A 22,016-nucleotide genomic window follows, 5' to 3' on the forward strand; every position below is an offset into this window, starting at 1 on the left:
GCCATGTAGCCGGATACTTTATGGGAAAATACTCGACATACTATCTCGATTTAAAATTCAAATTTTAAAGTTTAGCTTGTAATCGTGTTCTGAAAAATGTTCACTACAAGCTACAGATGAGTTAGATTTTGTATTTGGCTGAAACATATCACATGAAATCACATTTAAGCATTTCCTTTCCAGTTCTGGATCCACAGGAAATTCTTAGTAACCTGCGCTCTCTCTTCAGATTTTGGTCTTTAATTTTTACAGAATGGCTGTGCAACAGTACTCCAATGAAAATAATGAGATTTTTTTGTTTTCAGAGTGACAGAGACATTTATAATGTAGAGTAACCATTATAAGCTCAGGCTTACTGTCTGACAAATTCAAAGTGAACGATCTAGAATATTTATACTGAAACCCCCCCATGGCACAACAGCCCCGAAGGGCCATGGCCTACCAAGCGACCGCTGCTTAACCTGAAGTCCTGGAGGTTATAAGGTGTCGTGAGGTCAGCACGACGAATCCCCTCGTCCATTATTCTTGGTTTCCTAGACCGAGGCCACCATTTCACCATCAGATAACTCCTCAATTGTAATCACTTAGGCTCAGTTGACCTCGAACCAGCCCTCAGATCCCTGTCCTGGCTGGGAATCAAACCGAGGGCCTCCGGGTAAGAGGCAGGCATGCTACCCCTACACCACAGGGTCGGCTATGTGTGCTGAAAAATACATATGTAATTATCTAGCTTACCTTCAAAAGTACAGTGAATCACACATTTTAAAACAAAGAAACTCTCAACTATCAACAATGCACTTACATGCTTCCAGGAGGGCACTGTTATCACAGCTCCTAGCAGCAAAATACAGCTCAACTCTCAAAAGAAGTGGCAGACTGCTGAGATCAAAGGACATCACAGCAGGCTATGGGTGGACAGAAGACTGTGACTATACTATAGCAGAAAGATAAACAGCATGGTTGAGATGGAACTCCCAAATGAACAGGGAAAATGGGCAGAAATTCTTGGAACAGAGGAGGTTCATAGCTAAGAAAATCTGAGGAATCAAATGAACTTTCACACATAACCAACCCATATCAAAGAGATCTTAAGGTAAGACCGAACGCCAAAATCTGAAAAAAATGACTTTTTTCGTTTATTGACTAATGTTACAATTTGGAATTTAATGAACATTTTGGCGCATCATTTATATGCAAATTCGTCCTAGAAGTATTTTTAATTATTTTTAAAATTTACATCTACACTGCATGGATTTTCGTTTCATGTTTCACCGATTGGTGTAGTCATTGATATATCAGGAACTTCTTGACCTAGAAGGCTGTGGTTTGGCTCATTTTAAAGCTCCAGAAGTTTGCTATACTGTTGTGCTCTAAGATGTCTGCCTACCATTGTTTACAAACAAATAATTGGCGATAAAGTTATATGTTTATTGAATCCTTCTTGTGGTTTCACATTTCTCTCAGTTTTTAATAATATCATCTGTATTAGAATTTGTGGGATATAATAAATTAATGTTAGTGGTCTCAGATGCTGTAATAACCTTAAATCATGGGAATTCAGGCAGACTTATGGTTCTTGAAGAACTGGGAGTAGGAAACCATACAGCATCTGGATTGAAAGTGCTTGAATGGTTAAGGGTGCAAAAGGCAGAATTTGCGGCAACTATGGCAACAAAAGAAGCAAGAAAGAAGGAAAAAGGAGCAGGTTAGCCAGTGACGAGTCAGATTATGGTGCTGGATACTTCTAATTTGTCTAGGAAAACGTATGGAGTAACTTTTAAGGTACTTTTTTCACTCTTCAACTTTGGAGTTGATTTTCTTGAAACAAAAAAAATCTCAATAAATGTTCCTTTTTCTTCAAAACTATACAATGTATAACCATGAAATTTTGACAGGTACTTAATGTGTATACAATACAGCTGGGGATCTACAATCAGGTTATTGCGACTAACACCTTGAGAGTTATGCCTCATTGTACATGATATTTTTTATTAGAATATATCTTTTCAAACAAAAAATCATTACTCCCACATTTATTGAACCACAGTTCCGATTGTAGATCCCAGCATCTAGTAAGGATTGAGGAATATACTGTAAAAATTTTATGCATTTATCTTTACAAGTTTCTCAGAAAAAGGAACATAAATTATAGAAAATTAACATTGGTGAGACAGGGCATTCGGTCTTACCTTAAAAGAAAGTAACTCCAGAGACTTTCATAGAACTTTCAAGCAGAATCTCAGTAAATACAGTCCACTGAGCTTTTGTTTCAAAGACTCACAGGGCAATCTGATTTACAGCAATGAGGACAACTGCCACCTCTTTGCCAGGTACTTTAAGAACTTATTTAATTAATTGTGATCCACCCAGTGAAGACTTTGACTACCACCAAGCGACACCAAACCCATATTCTCTACTTCCTTCAGTGGAAGAAGTTAGTGAAATCATTCAGCTACTCAAGAACAACAAAGTAGCTGAAGAGGATTCTCTGGCAGTGCACCAGTAGCAATGCTGTGAACAAACTCACTGAAATCATTCAGAGCATCTGGGAAATGGAGAACTGCTATCTAACTGGATGTCAGCTTTGATACAGCTCCATCACACACAAAAAAAGAGACCTTAAAATTCTACCAACAAATCTACCTCCTCCCGTCCGGCTCCATGGCTAAATGGTTAGCATGCTGGCCTTTGGTTACAGGGGTCCCGGGTTCGATTCCCGGCAGGGTCGGGAATTTTAACCATCATTGGTTTATTTCGCTGGCACGGGGGCTGGGTGTATGTGTTGTCTTCATCATCATTTCATCCTCATCACGACGCGCAGGTCACCTACGGGTGTCAAATCAAAAGACCTGCATCTGGCGAGCCGAACATGTCCTCGGACACTCCCGGCACTAAAAGCCATACGCCATTTCATTTACCTCCTCCCAATAATGTACAAAGTACTGTCTAAGCCATTACTAATAAGGGCAGAGAATCGACTGGACAGTCAGCTGAGGGAATACCTGGAAGGTTTCAGGAAGAGCTGTGCTGAGCAAATCCCCATTCCCAAAATAATACTAGCGTGCTCCAATATTAGAAGCCATAAGGTGGTGGTAGTCACCTTTGAATTTTAGGATGACCTAGAACTCCATGAACAGACAAACTGTTAGTAAACTTTTCAAGGAACTAAGACTAGACAACTGATCCTGAAGACTCATTTTATAAACTCTGACTGACACACACTGTCACATTCTGCCCTCTTGTAAGAATCTAGCAGAGTGAAATAACTTTACATTTGGTATGCATTGGTGCATGGACAGAAAACAGTCAGCTGTTACTGTTACTGATGTGTTATGTCTTTAGATGTGTTGCTTTCAAGTAAATGCCATCTTACCTTGAATGATGTTTGTTATTTTTGGTTTCCGTAAATACAAAAGTAACTGCATTTAGAAGAACCAGTCTGCCAGGTAGGTTTTTCTGGTTTGAATAGAACATTAGTGGTGACCATGACAGGAAGGATTCAATTCAATATGAGGAAAGCTGTAAGTAGGTCAAGATGGAGAGACTTGTAAAATTGAGAAAACCCACACATGCAACATTCACAAAGACTTCTGACGGAAACAACTCAACAAGGTAAGATTATATTTAACGAAGTTAGAAAGACTGGCCGTTGAACTGAAAGAAGTTGATGATAATGTTTTAGACATGCTTCTCAACAGTAGCGATGGCACAGATTATGAAAGTGAATATGATAAAGTACAAGAATACCACAATAAATTAGACGAAGCAGTGAATGTAGCAACTGTAACAAGTGAAGGTGTCAATGTGCTGAGTGACAATTCCGGTTCCGGTAAGAAAAAACTTAAGTTGTTTAAGATCGACAATGTGACCACCACCAATGTCCCGCGTAGGCAAGTGCGCGGGGTTTCTGGCGATACGAATGACATACTTCCGTGCATTATTGACCTTATTAGAGAGGTGAACAACTGCACGGTAAATCTCATTCCTATCGTTTATTTCAAATGTGTTTAAATTTGTATTTATATGTCAGGAGAATCTACTGTAATCTCAGAACGTTCTCCAAAGGAAAGGTGGCTCTTGAAAACGAACCCAGGAAAGATTAAAAATGAGCGGTTTATGATCAGAATAAGTACACTGAAAATCCACAGCCTGCTTCCAGTCATTCAACCGGGTCAGGAATGCAATGAATAAAGCTCCCATCTAGTGGCGAGGATAGGAATTGTGCCGGCTGCCGAAGCCTGTCGCACTCCTCTGGGGCAATGATTAATGAATGACAAATGAAATGAAATGATATTGGAGAGTGTTACTGGAATGAATGATGACAGGGAAAACCAGAGTACCCAGAGAAAAACCTGTCCCGCTTCTGCTTTGTCCAGCACAAATCTCACATGGAGTGACCGGGATTTGAACCACGGAACCCACCGGTGAGAGGCCGGTGCGCTGCCGCCTGAGCCACGGAGGCGCCTTAATAAGTACATTAACAACAGTAAAATCAATTGGACTCACCTCCTTTTTCACCCCACCGCCCTTAAGTTGTATACCCCATCCCATCAAAAAAAAAAGAAGAAGGCGTGTTTCTTTATGTTTAAAGGAGATTCCAAATACCAATGTTCACGTCTGTTACCTTCAGGTTTGAGATATAAATATCCCCATAAATATAATTCACTTTTTTTCCACTTCCTTTCAATCGCCCCCCCCCCCCCCAAGTGAATTTTCTGGCAAAAAATTACTTGTTCGTTTAATAGTAAAGGATCTTCTAAATACCAATTAGCACGACTCTAACATCTTACGTTTTTTAGATATGTGTCCTCATGAAAAGAATTCAACTCCTTTTCACTCCCGCCCCCAAGACGATTACCCCCCCCCCAAAGGGTTTTCCTTCGTTTTTAAAGGAGATCCAAATACCAATTTTCACGTCTGTAACAATTTTTTATTTTTATTAAATGTAAGTATCCTCATACAATTAATTCGATTAATTTTTCAATTCTTTCAAATCCCCCCCTTCATTGGATTTTCCGAGAATACGTGGTTTTTTTTACTTTTAAAGCAGATTCCAAATACCAAATTTCATGTCTGTACACTCTTCAGTTTTGAGATATGAGTATCCTAATTAAAAGAATTCAACCCAATTTTCTGTCACTTTTACCCCTCCCCCACCCAAGTGGTTCTTCCGAAAACTAAAAATACATGTTTTATTATTTGTAATAGAGATAAAATATACCATTTTTCACTTCTGTAACATGTTAAGTTTTTTAGATATAGGCCTACTGTTGAAATTCTCATTTTAAAATTTCACCCGCCTTTTTAGTTCCCCTTAAGTGGAGTTTCCAAAAACAGATGACCTATGTTTCTTTACTTTTACAGGAGATTCCAAACACCAATTTTTACGTCTGTAACATTTTACGTTTCTGAGATATACTGTAAGTCTTTCTAAAAATTAACCCCAATTTGTCACTCCTGTTTAACCCCCATTAATTGGATTTTTCAAAAACAAAAAAAAAATACGTGTTTCTTTATTTTTAAAGGAGATTCCATATATCAATTTTCAGGACTGTAATATTTTCAGTTTCTGAGATATAAGTATCCTCATTGAAGGCATTCAACCCATTATTCACTGTTTTTCACCCCTCCTATTGGGATTTTCAGAAAACCCAAAAAATACGTGTTTCTTTATTTTTAACGGAGATTCTAAATATAAATTTTTACATCTGTAAACTTTTAATGTTTTGAGATATAGATACACTCATTTTAAAAATTCACCCCCCCCCCTTTTCACCCCCCACTATTTGGATTTTCCAAAAACAAAAATATTCTCTTATTTTTAAAGGAGATCCCAAATACCAAATTTCAGGTCTGTAATATCTTCAGTTTCTGAGATATAAGTATCCTCATTAAAGGCATTCAACCAATTTTTCACCACTTTTCACTCGTCCTATTGGGATTTTCCGAAAAGAAAAAATACACATTTCTTTATTTTTAAAGGAGATTCTAAAAGCTAATTTTTACATCTGTAAACTTTTAAAGTTTTGAGATATAGACACACTCATTTTAAAAATTCACCCCCCTTATCACGCCCCATTATGTGGATTTTACAAAAACAAAAAAAAAATATGTATTTCTTTATTTTTAAAGGAGATTCTAAATACCAATTTTTACATCTGTAAACTTTAAAAGTTTTGAGATATAGATACACTCATTTTAAAATTTCACCCTCCTTTTCACCCCCTTAGCGATGGAATATCCAAATATCCTCCCTTAGCAAGCACCTACGTTATACTATAAATGTATCCTCAAAATTTCATTTCATTATGTCCAGTAGTTTTGCCTTGGCGATGATGAATCAGTCAGTCAGTCAGTCAGGACAAGTTACTTTATATATATATACTATCAAGATACCCGTGCTTCGCTACAGTATTATAATGAAATTTATAATTGAATGCTTAACGTTTTACATATAATCCTCCGAAATTCGCGATCTGACTCGTTTTCTGAGAGAATCCGCCAAAATTCGCGATCCGACTCGTTTTCTGAGAGATTACGGCAATGTTCCTCACATTTTTCAATCTTTCTTTCCAGCAATCGACTTCGTACTTCCCGGGCTAGGTCCAGGTATTCCATGCGGTCAGTTGGGTCCCTAAATCTTTGCCATCTTTTCCTATAAGCATTTTTAAATCCTGAAGGAGATCCAGCGTGGTGTCGTCTTGGGTGCCTTGGCGGTACTGAACCCACAGCTGGACTGTATTCGTAGTCATAACCAGGCCAGGACCCGTTTCCAGCGTGGTCTGCACAATTTGACGACGGTCCAGAACATTATTATTATTATTATTATTATTATTATTATTATTATTATTATTATTATTATTATTATTATTATTATTATTATTATTATTATTATTATATGTTCTGGACCCCACAGCAAGATGCAAGACCGCTAGTTGTTGGTAAATTACATCTGCTGCCATTGTCGTTGTTGTCAATGTGACCAGCACCATTGCCGCGCGTAGGCAAGCGTGCGCGATTTCTGGCGATACGAATGACATACTTCCATGCATTATTGACCTTATTATAGAGGTGAACAATTAGACGGTCAATCTCATTCCTATTGTTTATTTCAAATGTGTTTAAATTTTTATTTATATGCCAGGAGATTCTCCTGTAATCTAAGAACGTTCTCCGAAGGAAAAGATGGCTGTTGAAATCGAACCCAGGAAAGATTAAAAATGATCGGTTTATGATCAGAATAAGTACATCGAAAATCTACAGCCTGTTTCCAGTCATTCGACAGGGTCAGGAATGGAATGAATAAAGCCCCATCTAGCGGCGACAATAGGAATTGTGCCGGCTGCCGAACCACTCCTCTGGGGCAATGATCGGTGAATGACAAATGAAATTAAATATTGGACAGTGTTGCTGGAATTAATGATGACAGGGAAAACCAGAGTATCCGGAGAAAAACCTGTCCCGCCTCCGTTTTGTCCAGCACGAATGTCAAATGGAGTGACCGGGATTTGAACCACGGAACCCAGCTGTGAAAGGCCGGCGCGCTGCCGCCTGAGCAACGGAGGCTCCTTATAAGTACATTATGAACAGTAAAACCAATTGGTCTCACCTCCTTTTACACCCCACCACCGTTAAATTTTTATCCCCCCCCCCAAAAAAAACAAAAATAAGGCATGTTTCTTTATGTTTAAAGCGGATTCCAAACACAAATGTTCACGTCTAATATCTTCAGTTTTGAGATATAAGTATCCCTATAAAAATAATTAACTTTCTTTCACTTCCATCCACTCTCCTCCCCCCACCCCCCAAGTGAATTTTCCGGCAAAAATTACTTGTTTCTTTAATAGTAAAGGATCTTCTAAATACCAATTATCACGACTCGAACTTCTTCAATTTTTGATATATGTGTCCTCGTGAAAGGAATTCAACTCCTTTTCACTCCCGCCCCGCGAGATGGTTCCTGACCCCCCACCCCCACCCCAAACGCTTGTTTTTGTTTTTAAAGGAAATCCAAATACCAATTTTCACGTCTGTAACAACTATATTTTTATTAGATGTATGAATTATCATACAATTAAGTCTTTTAATTTTTCAGTTCTTTCACCCGCCCCCCTTCATTGGATTTTCCGAAAATACGTGTTTCTTTACATTTAAAGTATATTCCAAATATCAAATTTCACGTCTGTAACATCTTCAATTTTGAGATATCAGTAGCCTAATTAAAAGAAGTCAACACCATTTTCAGTCACTATAACCCCCCCCACCTCCACCCAAGTGGTATTTCCGAAAACTAAAAATACACATTTCTTTATTTTTAATAGAGATAAAAATACCATTTTTCACTTCTGTATCATGTTAAGTTTTTCGATATATACTGTAGAAATTCTCATTTTAAAATTTCACCCCTTTTTATTTCCCCTTAAGGGGAGTTTCCAAAATCAAATCACCTATGTTTCTTTACATTCACAGGAAATTCCAAATACCCACTATTTACGTCTGTAACATTTTACGTTTTTCAGATATTCTGTAGATATAGTCTTTCCAAAAATTCACCCCAATTTGTCTCTCCTATTTAACCGCCATTAATTGGACTTTCCAACAACAACAAAATACGTGTTTATTTTTAAAGGAGATCCCATATACAAATTTTCAGTTCTGTATTACCTTCACTTTCTGAGATATATGTATCCTCATCAAAGGCATTCAACCCTTTTACACCCCTCCTATGGGGATTTACAGAAAACAAAGAAATACGTGTTCCTTTATTTTTAAAGGAGATTCTAAATACCAATTTTTACATCTATAAACCTTAAACGTTTTGAGATATAGATACACTCATTTAGAAAATTCACCCCCTTTTCACCCCCCCCCCCCCATTAATTGGATTATCCAAAAACAAAAAATACATGTTTCTTTATTCTTAAAGGAGATCCCAAACACCAATTTTCAGGTCTGTAATATCTTCAGGTTCTGAAATATAAGTAGCCACATTAAAGGCATTCAACCCATTTCCACCCTTTTCCACCCTTCCTATTGGAATTTTCCGAAAACAAAAAGATACGTGTTTCTTTATTTTTAAAGGAGATTCTAAATACCAAATTTTACGTCTATAAACTTTAACAGTTTTGAGATATAGATACACTCATTTTAAAAATTCACCCCCTTTTCACCCACCCATTATTTGGATTTTCCCAAAACAAAAAAATACGTGTTTTTTTATTTTTAAAGAAGATCCCAAACACCAATTTTCAGGTCTGTAATATCTTCAGTTTCTGAGATATAAGTATCCTCATTAAAGGCATTCAACATATTTTTCACCCCTTTTCACCCCTCCTATTGGGATTTTCCGAAAACAAAAAAATACGTGTTTCTTTATTTTTAATGAAGATTCTAAATACCAATTTTTACATCTGGAAACTTTAAAAGTTTTGAGATATAGATACACTCACTTTAAAAATTCACCCCCCTTTTCACCTTCCCATTAATTGGATTTTCCAAAAGCAAAAAATACGTGTTTCTTTATTTTTAAAAGAGATCTAAAGTACCAATTTTCAGGTCTGTAATATCTTCAATTTCTGAGATATAAGGATCCTCATTAAAGGCATTCAAATATTTTTCACCCCTTTTCACCCCTTCTATTGCGATTTTCCGAAAAAAAAAAAAATCGTGTTTCTTTATTTTTAATGAAGATTCTAAATACCAATTTTTACATCTGTAAACTTTAAAAGTTTTGAGATATAGATGCACTCATTTTAAAAATTACCCCCCCCCTTTTCACCCTCCCATTAATTGGATTTTTCAAAAACAAAAAAAATATGTGTTTCTTTATTTTTAAAAGAGATCAAAAGTACCAATTTTCAGGTCTGTAATATCTTCAGTTTCTGAGATATAAGCACCGGTATCCTGATTAAAGGTATTCAACCCCTTTTTCACTGTTTTTCACCCCTCCTATTGGGATTTTCTGAAAACAAAAAAAATACGTATTTCCTTATTTTTAAAGATGATTCTAAATACCAATTTTTACATCTGTAAACTTTTAAAGTTTTGAGATATAGATACACTAATTTAAAAATTTCAACCCCCTTTTCACCCCCTTAGCAAAGGAATATCCAAAAATCCTCTCTTAGCGAGCACCTACATCTTAATATGAATGTATTCCCAAAATTTCATTCATTTATGTCCAGTAGTTTTGGCTCGGCGATGATGAATCAGTCAGTCAGTCAGTCAGTCAGTCAGTCAGTCAGTCAGTCAGTCAGTCAGTCAGTCAGTCAGTCAGTCAGTCAGTCAGTCAGTCAGTCAGTCAGTCAGTCAGTCAGTCAGGACAAGTTACTTTATATATAGATAGATGATGTTGTAGTGAAATTTATGAACTAGACATTTTGTAATTAAAGGAAATAATAATATCATGTCCTTATTTTGACAATGTTAAAAGTACATTTTTTATAGTTCATCAATTTAAAAATGTGGCTATGGAATTAGGAAGTTGGGAGTACTAAAAGACCTGGCTGGAACAGCTGATGGCATTTTGTTTTCCCATTTGCTTTGAGAGATCCCCTCTTAAATGCTACCGCTGAGTCAAGAGGGTGCCACCTAACACGTTCTCATTTTGGTCGAAATGCAAGTGTGACCAGTGCTGTCTCTCATGGTGGAACGAATCACTGTGAAGTGATATCTTGGCTGTTGTTTCCACAGCACATCGGAAAAGTTGGGCATGTATACGCAAAAGGCAGAGTTCCTGCTTTCCGGCAAAAAGCTTAGAAATTCTCACCGAGCTGTGATTTGCACAGCACCCGGCATGGAGCGCACGACCTGGTTGCGAGGGTAGTTGAATGAATTCCTATTCTTTGGCTGACGTCTCTTTCAATGCACTGTATTTGATTGTTGACAATATTATTAAAGTAATTTATTTTTCAAATAGACAATGTGCTGCAGCCCTTCGGCACATAAGGTACGGCCGCCCCTGCGAATAGTGATGGTCAGATGGTCAGATGCACTGTATGTGATGAAAATCACAAATTGCACCTTTCAGATCAATCAGCAGCTTTCCTCTCCTACACTTTTCATATCAAGATAAATGATCTGTCAAGATGGCCCCTCAATGAGTGTTTATGCTCGCCCTCCTGATGAAGCAGAAATGATGTCAATGGAGGCTGAGAAGACATGGATGCAGAAGAACCAGGATTGATGAGGAGAGAGTCTATCTATCTGAACATCTTACAAATTGTACAGATTGTGTCAGTTATCCTCCTAGTCAATACTTAATATTACATCCAATTAAAATGAAATTTTCCTATTGACACATTTCGAACCAACATAGGGTCAGTAAAATATATATGACAAGCAGCCAGATGGCGTCAAGTTAGAATGCTTGTACATGGTAGCAGAGGCTATAGGATGATGATTATTATTATTATTATTATTATTATTATTATTATTATTATTATTATTATTATTATTGCCCTGAGGGGAATAAATTGAAATTTTATCATATTCATATTTTACGTTGTATTCGCCACCTCGCTGTTCATTCTTGACACCCGCCTGACGAACATTTCTGGGGAGAAAACTGTATATATAGACCTATAGACAGATTACATAGACTCGCCTTTGCTCACTGGGAACCCCCAGTTGCTCTTTGTTAGCAGTGGGTGATAAGTCATGTCATTCCACTGTTGATATTCTATACTTTTCACAGTTTCTTAAATATTTTACATGTCTGATACACAGCTACATTCTTCAAACTGGGCAGACCTGTTGAAGTTGGTCCTATGATATGAAAGTACGTCTCAATCACAGAATGTTGGATTGCTATTTCCAAATAACACCCACGGTCATGAATCTCCTAGCAAGAGATGGTACTTTATAAACCATGGCGGCGTGTTCCCATCCTCCTATATCCCACATTTCTTACCGGACTCTCATGATATAGTGTAAGTTGCTGTCACCTAGCAACAATCTGTCCATCAAGGCGATCCAACCTTGGTGCGGCTTTGCAATTTAATAAAATTACATAAAATTATTCACAATAATAAAACTACCTATCCGATTTCATTCAAACCACTTCATAAACCCTCTCAGATGTAATAAGAACAAATTGTGAAACTTTCAGTGAAATCAGTCCAGTAATTTTTTGAGTCTATTAATCTCAAATATACCAACATCCAATTTTATATATATAGATAAACTAAAAAGCATTAGAGACACAATATGAAGTGCTTGGTAAAAGGCTTTTCCTTAAAAAAATGAAAATTAAAAGTATGAGGTGAAGGTTGTTAAAACAGTTTTTGAGCTGGAGGTCTTTTTGTTGTAATATTCTCATTGTCCCCTGATAACGTTCAAATGTATCTGTACACTGTTGACTTCATTATTACGTTCAGTCATAGGCTGTTACTGAAGCTGAACCATCTGTTTTCTAGTCTGTAAAGTGGATAATAAAAACCAAATTAAGAATTGAAAAGAATGTGACTGACAGGAAACATTTAAGATAAGTTTTGATGAACGAAATTGACTTACATTATATGGTCCGCTTGTACTTCTCATGGTTTCTTTTTGACTGCGGAGTCCAGCTCTCAACTGACATGCTCCCGCAGTCGAAATGTGCAACGTGTTGTTGGGAGGAGGTAGAGTGAGGAAATGCGGCAGGATTTACTAAAGTGTGAGAGTATGTGGGATTATGAGGGTGGTAACAGACTGAGGGTGAAAATTGTGAATTCTTCTGGTCTAGTTTATTTTACTAAAAAAATGGAATGAAAGTTTCCCATATTATGTTTCTTTTTTTCATTTATCTCATTTAAGTTGAGGGCTGGATTCTTGTATTGATCCATACTAATATAAAAATTCTCTAAGATGTTGAGTAGTGGACTTTTTTTGTTAAAGTAGAATTCTTAGATCTTGATCTATTGTGGTATAATTATGAACATAGTCTTTATGATGGTTGCTCATGGCTGAGAAAGGATTATATTTTAAAGCGTTGAGGTGTTCTGTATATTTTATGAAGAAATTCATGGCAGTTTGTCCAACATAAGTTGAACTGCATAATTAACACAATATGTACAATTCATAAGAAGTTCAACCGTCAATACGGATCTAACATGAGATTTATAGTCTGTATCTATTTGAAGATCCAGTGTATGATGATGAGGAGATTTTTCTTGACCTTTTGTGTTTTAATGTTTGCTGATGTCTGCTTTTTCTATTGCTCCCTCTTCCCATACTGACTATGTGTTCCTTTACATGTTTTGATCTCTATATGACTCGATTCGAAATGTGCTTGTTTCTTTCCTGTATTTATATGATTAATAAATTACTTTACCTGGATAATAAATATTTTAGGTTTTCCAGCCAAAGAAGGACAGTTTTCTCCTAAAAATGGAATCCATAACATTGACTCTTGATAAGGGTTGTCTGCAGCATGTAGAACACCTCCTTCTAGTCCATGGGTAAGGACAACCACAATCAAGCAGTCTTCATTACCATGATCCATCTTGGCCACTGAAAAACAGAAAAAACACAAAATTTCATTTCAACAAATCTGTTTATTTCTCATCATCACACAAAGTGTTCAGAATGAATGATAATAATTTTATTGTTGTTACATCCCATTAACTACTTTTTGACAATTTTTGGAGATTCACAACTATTATTTAGTTTCCACCTTGTCGATGCACTAAATTGCTTAAGGCAAGTTATTGGTTAAAAGTGGTACATGTTTTGTATATTATCAACATCTTCAGCCACATAACACTGTCTAGATGAAACATACATATATTGACAAAGTATCAATGCTTTAGATAAAGTGTCCTTAAAATTAACATAAGAAGATTGACAATATTAAAAATAAAATACTTAAGTATTTACGAATTTACGAAACATGTACCACTTTTAACCAATAACTTGCCTTAAGCAATTTAGTGTATCGACAAGGTGGAAAGTAAAAAATACTTAGTTGTGAATCTGTTTAAGTGCGATACGGACCATGAAGCTGATTTTATGTCATTTTTGCAGATGCAGAGGTGCTGGAATATTGTCCTGCAGAAGTTCGTTTATGTGGCAATAAATCTACCGACACAAGGCTGACGTATTTGAGCACCGGACTGAGCCAGAATCAAACCTGCCAAGTTAGGGTCAGAAGGCCAGTGCCTCAACCGTCTGAGCCACTCAGCCCAGCAGAATAATAATAATAATAATAATAATAATAATAATAATAATAATAATAATAATAATAATAATAATAATTCGTTTATGTGGCAATAAATCTACCGACACAAGGCTGACGTATTTGAACACCTTCAAATACCATTATTATTATTATTATTATTATTATTATTATTATTATTATTATTATTATTATTATTATTATTATTATCATTATTATTATTATTATTACAACTTCTTTGTGAGAACCTCAGCTCTAGCATTATGTTACTTGGCAGCAGAGTACGCTTGCCCTGTATGGTACAGATTTTACCAAACCAAAGAAGTAGACGTGGCAAGCAATGAAACATGTCGCATCATCACTGGCTCTAAGACCCAGACCACAAGAAAAATTGTACTATATTGCTGGCATCCCACCTCCTAATATCCAACGTGATGTAGCAGCCTGCAAGAAGAAGACATCATCACTGAAATCCCAAGCTCATCCACTGTATAGACTCCAACTGGCACCATCACAGTTAAGTTCTTGCAAAAGTTTCTTGAAGACCACACAGAAACTTGAAGGAACAAGACAGCAAGCAAGACTCATTTTGTGGCGAGCTAGGGTTGAGCATCTTGGACAATGGAAAACACCTTGTGAAGAATTACCAGCTAGACATATGGAGTACTGGATGACTTGGAGATCTCTAAATAGGCTGAGCTCGGGTGTTACTAGGTGCAAGACTAATCTGCACAAGTCAGGATATTCAGTGGATTCTGGTTAGTATGGCTGTGATAAACTGCAGACTATGGTCCATCTGCTAGAGTGTCATCTTTGTCCTGCAACATGTACTGAGCTGCTAGAGGCGACTAGAAATGCATTCGGCATTGCTAATTTCTGGTGCACCACAATATGAACCTTTGGTGCAGTTTATTTTTATTGCCTTTCATATTTTTTCTACATCTTTTTATATATGTGTGTATAACTCTGTTTCTGACACTATATAAATCAATTATTATTATTATTATTATTATTATTATTATTATTATTATTATTATTATTATTAATTTTTTTGATTCGTTATGCCCAACTAAGGAGCACGTGTGAACTTATTTAGCACAACGTTTCTTCTTATCTTCACAAAATCTCTTCATCCTTTTGCTGTGCTTCTTTCTGCATTCTTCCATCCATCCTGTAGCTTGTCTTTTACGTTGATCAATAAATTTGTGTTTGTTTTTGAGATTTCTGAATTTTTTTCTATCTTGCATGATTTCTTCATTTATACCAATTTCCTGAAAATCTTTGTTTGTTTCTGTAAGCCGGTTGTGTTTTTTTTAGGGATACTGCGAGATTTAGTATTTTTTTTGTTAGCCTATTGTTATCCATCCTGATGAGGTGACCATAGAATTTTAATCTCCTTTTTCTAATGGTGTCTGTGATTTTTTCTGTTACTTGCTAGATTTCCTGTGATTTCCTTTTCATCCAAATACCATTTTCACATTCAGGTCCTAGAATTTTCCTGAGAATTTTCCTCTCTTGTTTTTCAATGTTTTTTATTTGTGATCTGCCACCAATTATCAGAGTTTTTGATGCATAAAGGACTTCTGGTTTGACAACAGTGGTATAGTGTTGTAATTTTGCATTTTGGGATATAGAGTTTTTGTTGTATCTGCTCCAGACAATTTTGTATGCTTTTTGTAATTTTGTATCCTTCTTTGTTTGCTTCCTGATGTATCCCATTGGTTGTATAGTTTTGCCTAGGTATTTGAATTTATCTACTTAGGAGATTTTCCCATATCTAGTGATTAGAGGATAGTTATTAAATCCTGATTTTGTACCTTCCATATACTTTGTCTTTTCATATGACATTTCCAGACCTGTTCTTGCTGTTATTTCATGAAGTTTTTCTATGGAATGGAGTATTTCCTGTTTGTTATTGGAGAGGATTGCCAAGTCATCTGCAAAGCCAAGGCAATCAAGGTGAATTTTGCTTTTGAGAAATCTACCAATATTGATCCCTTTAGTTTCATTTTTTCCATTCTCGAACCGCTTTATCCAGAACTAGATTGAATAGTAGTGGTGATAATCCATGGCCTTGTCTGACCCCTGTTGTAATTTCAAATGGCCCTGAAATTCCTCCCAAAAATTTGATTTTTGCTGTTGTGCCTGTTAGAGTTTGCTTGATCAATTCCCTTGTATTTCTGCTGACTTGAAATTCCTCAAGTATGTTGAATATTATTATTATTATTATTATTATTATTATTATTATTGATATGATACTGTATAGGCTTTTGGGCTTACGCCATGTCAAGAAAATAAGGTGAAATTCTTTACGTTTTGCAGAGAACTGAGCTCTGCGTCCTCAAAAGAAATCTTGACTGTCAACGAGAAAGGCTTCTTAAACAATGACTCTTTGATTTAGACGTTATAATTGAAGTGGAAATGGTACGTTCATTCACCACCAGATGGCTCCCAGGATGTGGCACAATGTTAGTGTTCGAAGCGGATGCACGGCTAACTTGCCTGGTCAGCTTATCTTAAAAGGTAAAATTGAAGGAAGGAGAAGTAGGGGAAGAAGGAGAATATCTTGGCTAGGGAATCTACGAGAATGGTATGGACTCAGTACACCCACTCTTTATGGAGTTGCTGGGAATAAGAATCAAATGGCCCTGATATCTAATGAGGATATGATACAAGAAGAAGAAGAAGAATATATCACCCATCCAAAACTGCATCCCTCCTAAAGGATCATGATTACCACGACTAGCACACAACCTATATCATGAGTATATTAGAACACGAGAGCCTAGCACTCTTTCCCAACACTATGACCTATCTTGTATAGCAGTACCGGGAACGAATAAAATAACATTTTGATTGATTGATTGATTGATTGATTGATTGATTGATTGATTGATTGATTGATTGATTGATTGGCACTTGGAAGAAATAAGTTCTATAAGAAGCCCATCCTGCCTAGCTGAAGTTGTATAAATGAAATATTCTAGTGAGAGTAAAGGTTGGTTTACCTTAGCCACTCAGCTACTCTCACCACTCTGATCACAGATTTACAAGACAAAGTAGAGAGTGGCAAAAGGTCCATATATACATAGATCATCATCATCACTGACCATCTCCAGTTGCCTGAGTGTGGTGTATGAGCCCCCTCTATCTTTGTCCATGAACCACTGTTCTCTTGTAACCTTCTCCCTATCTTGCCCTCTCTCCTCATCTTTTTTCACCAGATCGGTCCATTTTTCTAATGGGTCAGCCCACTGCTCGTTTTCCTTTTACTTCTCTTTCATATTCCCTTCTTGCAGTTCTGCTTGCACTCATTCTTTTTACATGGCCAAAAAATATGTCCTTGGAAGAAGATGCACAGCAGAGAAAGGAGGCTTCTTGAAAGTTCCTGATGTAGTGGCGCAGACTGGTGAGGACAGTAGAGGCTTGTTGTCACACAGTCAATGATAAAGCTATTGTACCTGCTTCATACTGGAGCACTTTCAACATTTGAGGATACTTTGATAAAATCATCACCATCATCATCATCATTGTTACTCAAAAAGAAATAAAACATGTGTTCTAACCTTTGTTATAACTTGTTTATATAGAATACAATACCCTCATCCAGTGCGTTTGATGATGAGCAGAAATATCAAATTAAAATGATAAAATACTTAAACTACTCACAAATTCATCAATAGATATTCTCTACAAATATAATACATTACTTACAATCTGATAGAACATGTTGAATCTCGTAAGACTTCAGATCAGAATAAATCTGTGTCCTAAAATTAAACATTTGAAAAACTTTCTCCAATGAAGATGCATCACATTCTGATCCAATGCGTTTCGGAAGCAAGTCATCTGATTCAAATATTTCTTGATTGAAAATAATTGCAAAGCCTCTCTCGCAATGATCCATGGAGTACTGTGCAAGTTTGTGATGAATTCTGAAACAAAATATTTAAGTTTAATATTTATCATAACTGAAAAAGTGACATTGCTGAATATGGGTGCTTTACTAGTGCAGTACAGGGCAGCTATAAGAAGTTGGAATGGAGGAGTGAAATGTAAAAAAAAGTGATAGGAGAGATGAAAAATGGGCAGCAAATTGGAGTATTGGCAACCTTGATGGTAGCTGCAGTGATAGTAATTTTATTGGAAATTGGTGGATTTGAGCTAAATCTGGGGCCTGGACTAGTTGGTGTAATCGGATGGGAAGAATTCAAAATGATAAAGGAAGTTGTCAAAGAAGCATGTAAGGGTGAGCAAACAAGAGACTTCATTAGGGAACAAACAAAGGAAATACAAGAACTAAAACAGTGTATCAAAGAGGAGATGAATGCGATAAAAGAGAAAATGGCTCACAACACAGAGGAAGTAGAACGTGAAGACCAAAGTCAGAGATTTGGAGGAGGAACTGAGTCCAATAAAGTGGTCATAAAACAGGACTAACCAAGAGGAAAAACCTTCTTCTTTATGGTGTGCTAGAAGGAGACAACTTGAGTAAGGTGGAAATAGTATATAAAGTGAAAGAAGTATTATAAAGAAAAATGAAGATAAATTTTAGTGAGGTGGACATAGACGATGTGTATAGAGTGGGGAAAGTGAAGGGTAGGAGGACGCTCAAGGTTAAACTAATATTAACCCTGATGGTGGAAACAGTGATGAGAAATACTAGTAACTTCAAAGGGGAGAAAATTTGGGTGAGAAGGGACATGGACAACGGCAACATCAAGGAACACGACATTTTACGCAGACACTTAGGCAAAGCAAGGTATCAAGGTCTAAAGGCCTACATTAAAGGACAATATCTGATCGTCAGAGATGGTTGCTGGTGGTGCATGTGGTCACCAGTACAGCTACAGGAAATAGACGCAAAACACCAACATCAGCAGAGTGTGACGTGTGAGGCAGGAGCAGAAGTGAACAAGGTAACGTTGAGGGAGTTCAGTGATGACATAGGTGGGAGCGATACGGCAGAAAGAAGAGGAGTGAAGTCCACGTGGAGGTCGGACACAGGAGACGTGCAGTTAGCGGTGCACGTGGAAGCAGAGGTCACTGCACTGAAAGAGACCCTATCGAGCAACGCCCAGGGGACAGCAAGGAGATAGAAGAAAGAAGATGAGAGACAATGATAAAGGGTAAAAGCCTAAGTTTAAAAGATTTATGGGCAAAGAGAAATAAGTCACAGACTGATAAGGGCGGGGGGGGGGGGGAAGAATGGTAAAACACCTAAAACTCCGGAAGAGTATAAAGTAGAAATAGAACAAGCTAGGATCACAAGGAGTAAGACTACAAATGTGTCTGAGAGTAATAAAAACAAAGTAGGAAATGGGGATGATGTAAGTAAGAAGAAATAACTAGAATTCAGAATAGGGTTTGTAAATATAGAAGGAATATTAAGTAAATTAGGTAATAAGGTAGTGACAGAGATGGTGGAAACATTTGATATATTTGCATTTTTAGAAACTTGGCTACCAGAAGGGAGAGAGATAGTCTGGAAAGGATTCGTGGTTTAAAATGTAATGAAAAAGAAGAAAGAGACCAGAGGTAGAAACCCTGCAGGAATATCACTCTTAATAAAAGGAAAGATTAATAACCAAATAGAAGAAATACCGAATGATATGGAAGACGTATTATGGATAAGGCTTAGACAGGAAGGGAGAGGACTGAAAGATACATGCCTGGCGTTTTTGTATAATCCTCCGATAGGATCAACATATGTGAACAGGAATTTTTTGAGGATCTAATAGGTGAAATAAATGTAATTAGAGGGAAGTTTGAAGAAGCAGGAATTATAATGATGAGTGACTGGAATGCAAAAGTAGGGAACTTAACCCCAGTTTACAATAAGGAGGGAAGAGAGGTCATCATCATCATCATCATTTCTTCGCTCCAGCAAGCTGGGTGCGGTTGTGTACGAGCCTCCTCCAGTTTGTCCTATCCATCCACAGATGCTGCTCATATATGCGACGCCAGTTCACATCTCTAATTTCAAGGTCCTTCATTATCTGTTTTTCCCAAACATCACGAGGTCTTCCTCTTGGTCTCTTCCCAGGAACATTGTGGTCAAAGTATGTTCGAGGAGTCCTATGAGGGTCCATTCTTTTCATGTGACCATACCTTTGCAATATCTTCACTTTCAGAGTCTCCAGCAAGCTTCTTTCCAATCCAAGCTGTTGCCGGATATCCACATTCCTTATTTTATCCATTTTTGTTTTTTGTAGACAAGAACAGAGGAACTTAATTTCTTTTGCCTGAAGACGACTCTTTGTTGGTCCAGTAAGTGTTGCTGCTTCTAGGTCATACGTCAATATAGGTACTAGATATATTTTGTACAAGCTGATCTTGGAAACTAATGGAAATGTTTCATCGCAAAGTATTTGACGTACAGCGTGATAGAATTTGGAAGCTTTCTGTATTCTGTTGCTAATCTCTTGATGTATGGTATTGTTTGATGACAGAGCACTACCTAAATACTGGAAGTTGTCTACAATATCTATCTCCTCATCTCCAATTATTAGATGAACAGTTGGAGAGTTTCTACTCATCACCAAGCCAACTGTCTTCGTTTTGCTGATTTTGAGACCTAAGGTTGTAAAAGCTTCATGCCAGAGATCTAGTCTAGTTTGTACTTCCGCTTCTGTCTCACCCCATACCATTACATCATCAGCAAAAACCAGAGCATTAGTTGTTGGATCCTTTCTCTTAACCGCTTTTAAAACTTCATCCATTATGATTATGAAGAGAAGTGGTGAAAGACAACTTCCTTGCTGGACTCCACTCTTCGTTTCAAACCAACCTGACCTTCCATCCTGGACATGGACACAACACTTGGTTTCATCATATAATCGTTGTATTCATGCTATGATGTCATGTTTCTTATGTCTCAAACATTCCCATATATGCCTGCGTGGTATATGGTCATATGCTTTCACGATGTCCAGAAAAACAGTTATAAGTGTTTTACCTTTCTCTCAATACTTCTCATAGAGCATTCTGGTGGCAAAAATGAGGTCTATAGTTGATCTACGAGGTCTAAATCCATGTTGTTCCTCCTCAAGTGTAGGTTCAACATATTTTCTAATCCTGCTCTCAAGGATGAATTTGTAGATTTTGAGGCCATGTGACAGCAGAGTTATACCTCTGTAGTTGGTACATTTCTTTTTATCACCTTTTTTCAACAATGGGATGATGACTCCTTGCTTCCAGTCATTGGGTATTACATTCTCTTTCCAGATTCTATTTAGTACCCTGTACATCCACTGTTGTCCAACCTCTCCTAGTTCTTTGATCATCTCAACACTTAAGAGGCCTTCAGGGCTCTAATCACTACCACTCTCTTGGTTTTGCATTCCTTATTATACCATCCTTCACACCATCTCTTTTGCTTGTGTTTCCTTTCTACTTGTGCTATATTCTTCAAGGGTTTCTGTAACAATTCTACAGCTAAATCCACATTCCTACTATCTAGTGCTACTTCGATACTGCTCTTAATAATTTGAAATTATTCCCTTTCTTGATATGTTTTAATTTTATTTTTGGTATAATGAGAGGAAATAGAAGGAGATAGGACTAAGAGAGGAATATCTATGGGAATAAACTCTTGGAATTATGTGCCACTGAAAACCTATTTATCTTAACTCTCTTGGAGCCAGGCGGTACTGCGAGCGTCCGCCCTTTAAATTGTCAGAGCCGATGAGATCGGCCTTTAAATATCCGTGCGGAAGTTGCCAGAGCCGATTACATCGGCCGGCTGGAAATTCTGTGATATACATACTTTTTTGGCAGTCTATAGTGACATGCATACTTTTGTGACAACCTGTAGTAAAGGGGCTACAAGTTATTGTGTGCCTGACCTTGCTTTGGAATT

The 22,016-nt window shown here is 37.0% G+C and overlaps 1 protein-coding gene across 1 annotated transcript in view; it reads right to left on the reverse strand.

Annotated features, from left to right (window-relative positions):
• Nucleotides 1-17,686, reverse strand: part of LOC137501279 (caspase-8-like) — a 188,708-nt gene extending 171,022 nt beyond the window's left edge. The window contains exons 1-2 of the mRNA XM_068228217.1: nucleotides 17,617-17,686; nucleotides 13,313-13,491 (exon numbers count right to left, since the gene is read on the reverse strand). Coding sequence (XP_068084318.1) covers nucleotides 13,313-13,491; nucleotides 17,617-17,686 — 249 coding nt within the window. The remainder of the gene's footprint in view (nucleotides 1-13,312; nucleotides 13,492-17,616) is intronic.
• Nucleotides 17,687-22,016: the final 4,330 nt, after the last annotated feature.

The sequence above is a fragment of the Anabrus simplex genome, chromosome 6 (genome assembly GCF_040414725.1).
Source record: "Anabrus simplex isolate iqAnaSimp1 chromosome 6, ASM4041472v1, whole genome shotgun sequence".
NCBI lineage: Eukaryota > Metazoa > Arthropoda > Insecta > Orthoptera > Tettigoniidae > Anabrus > Anabrus simplex.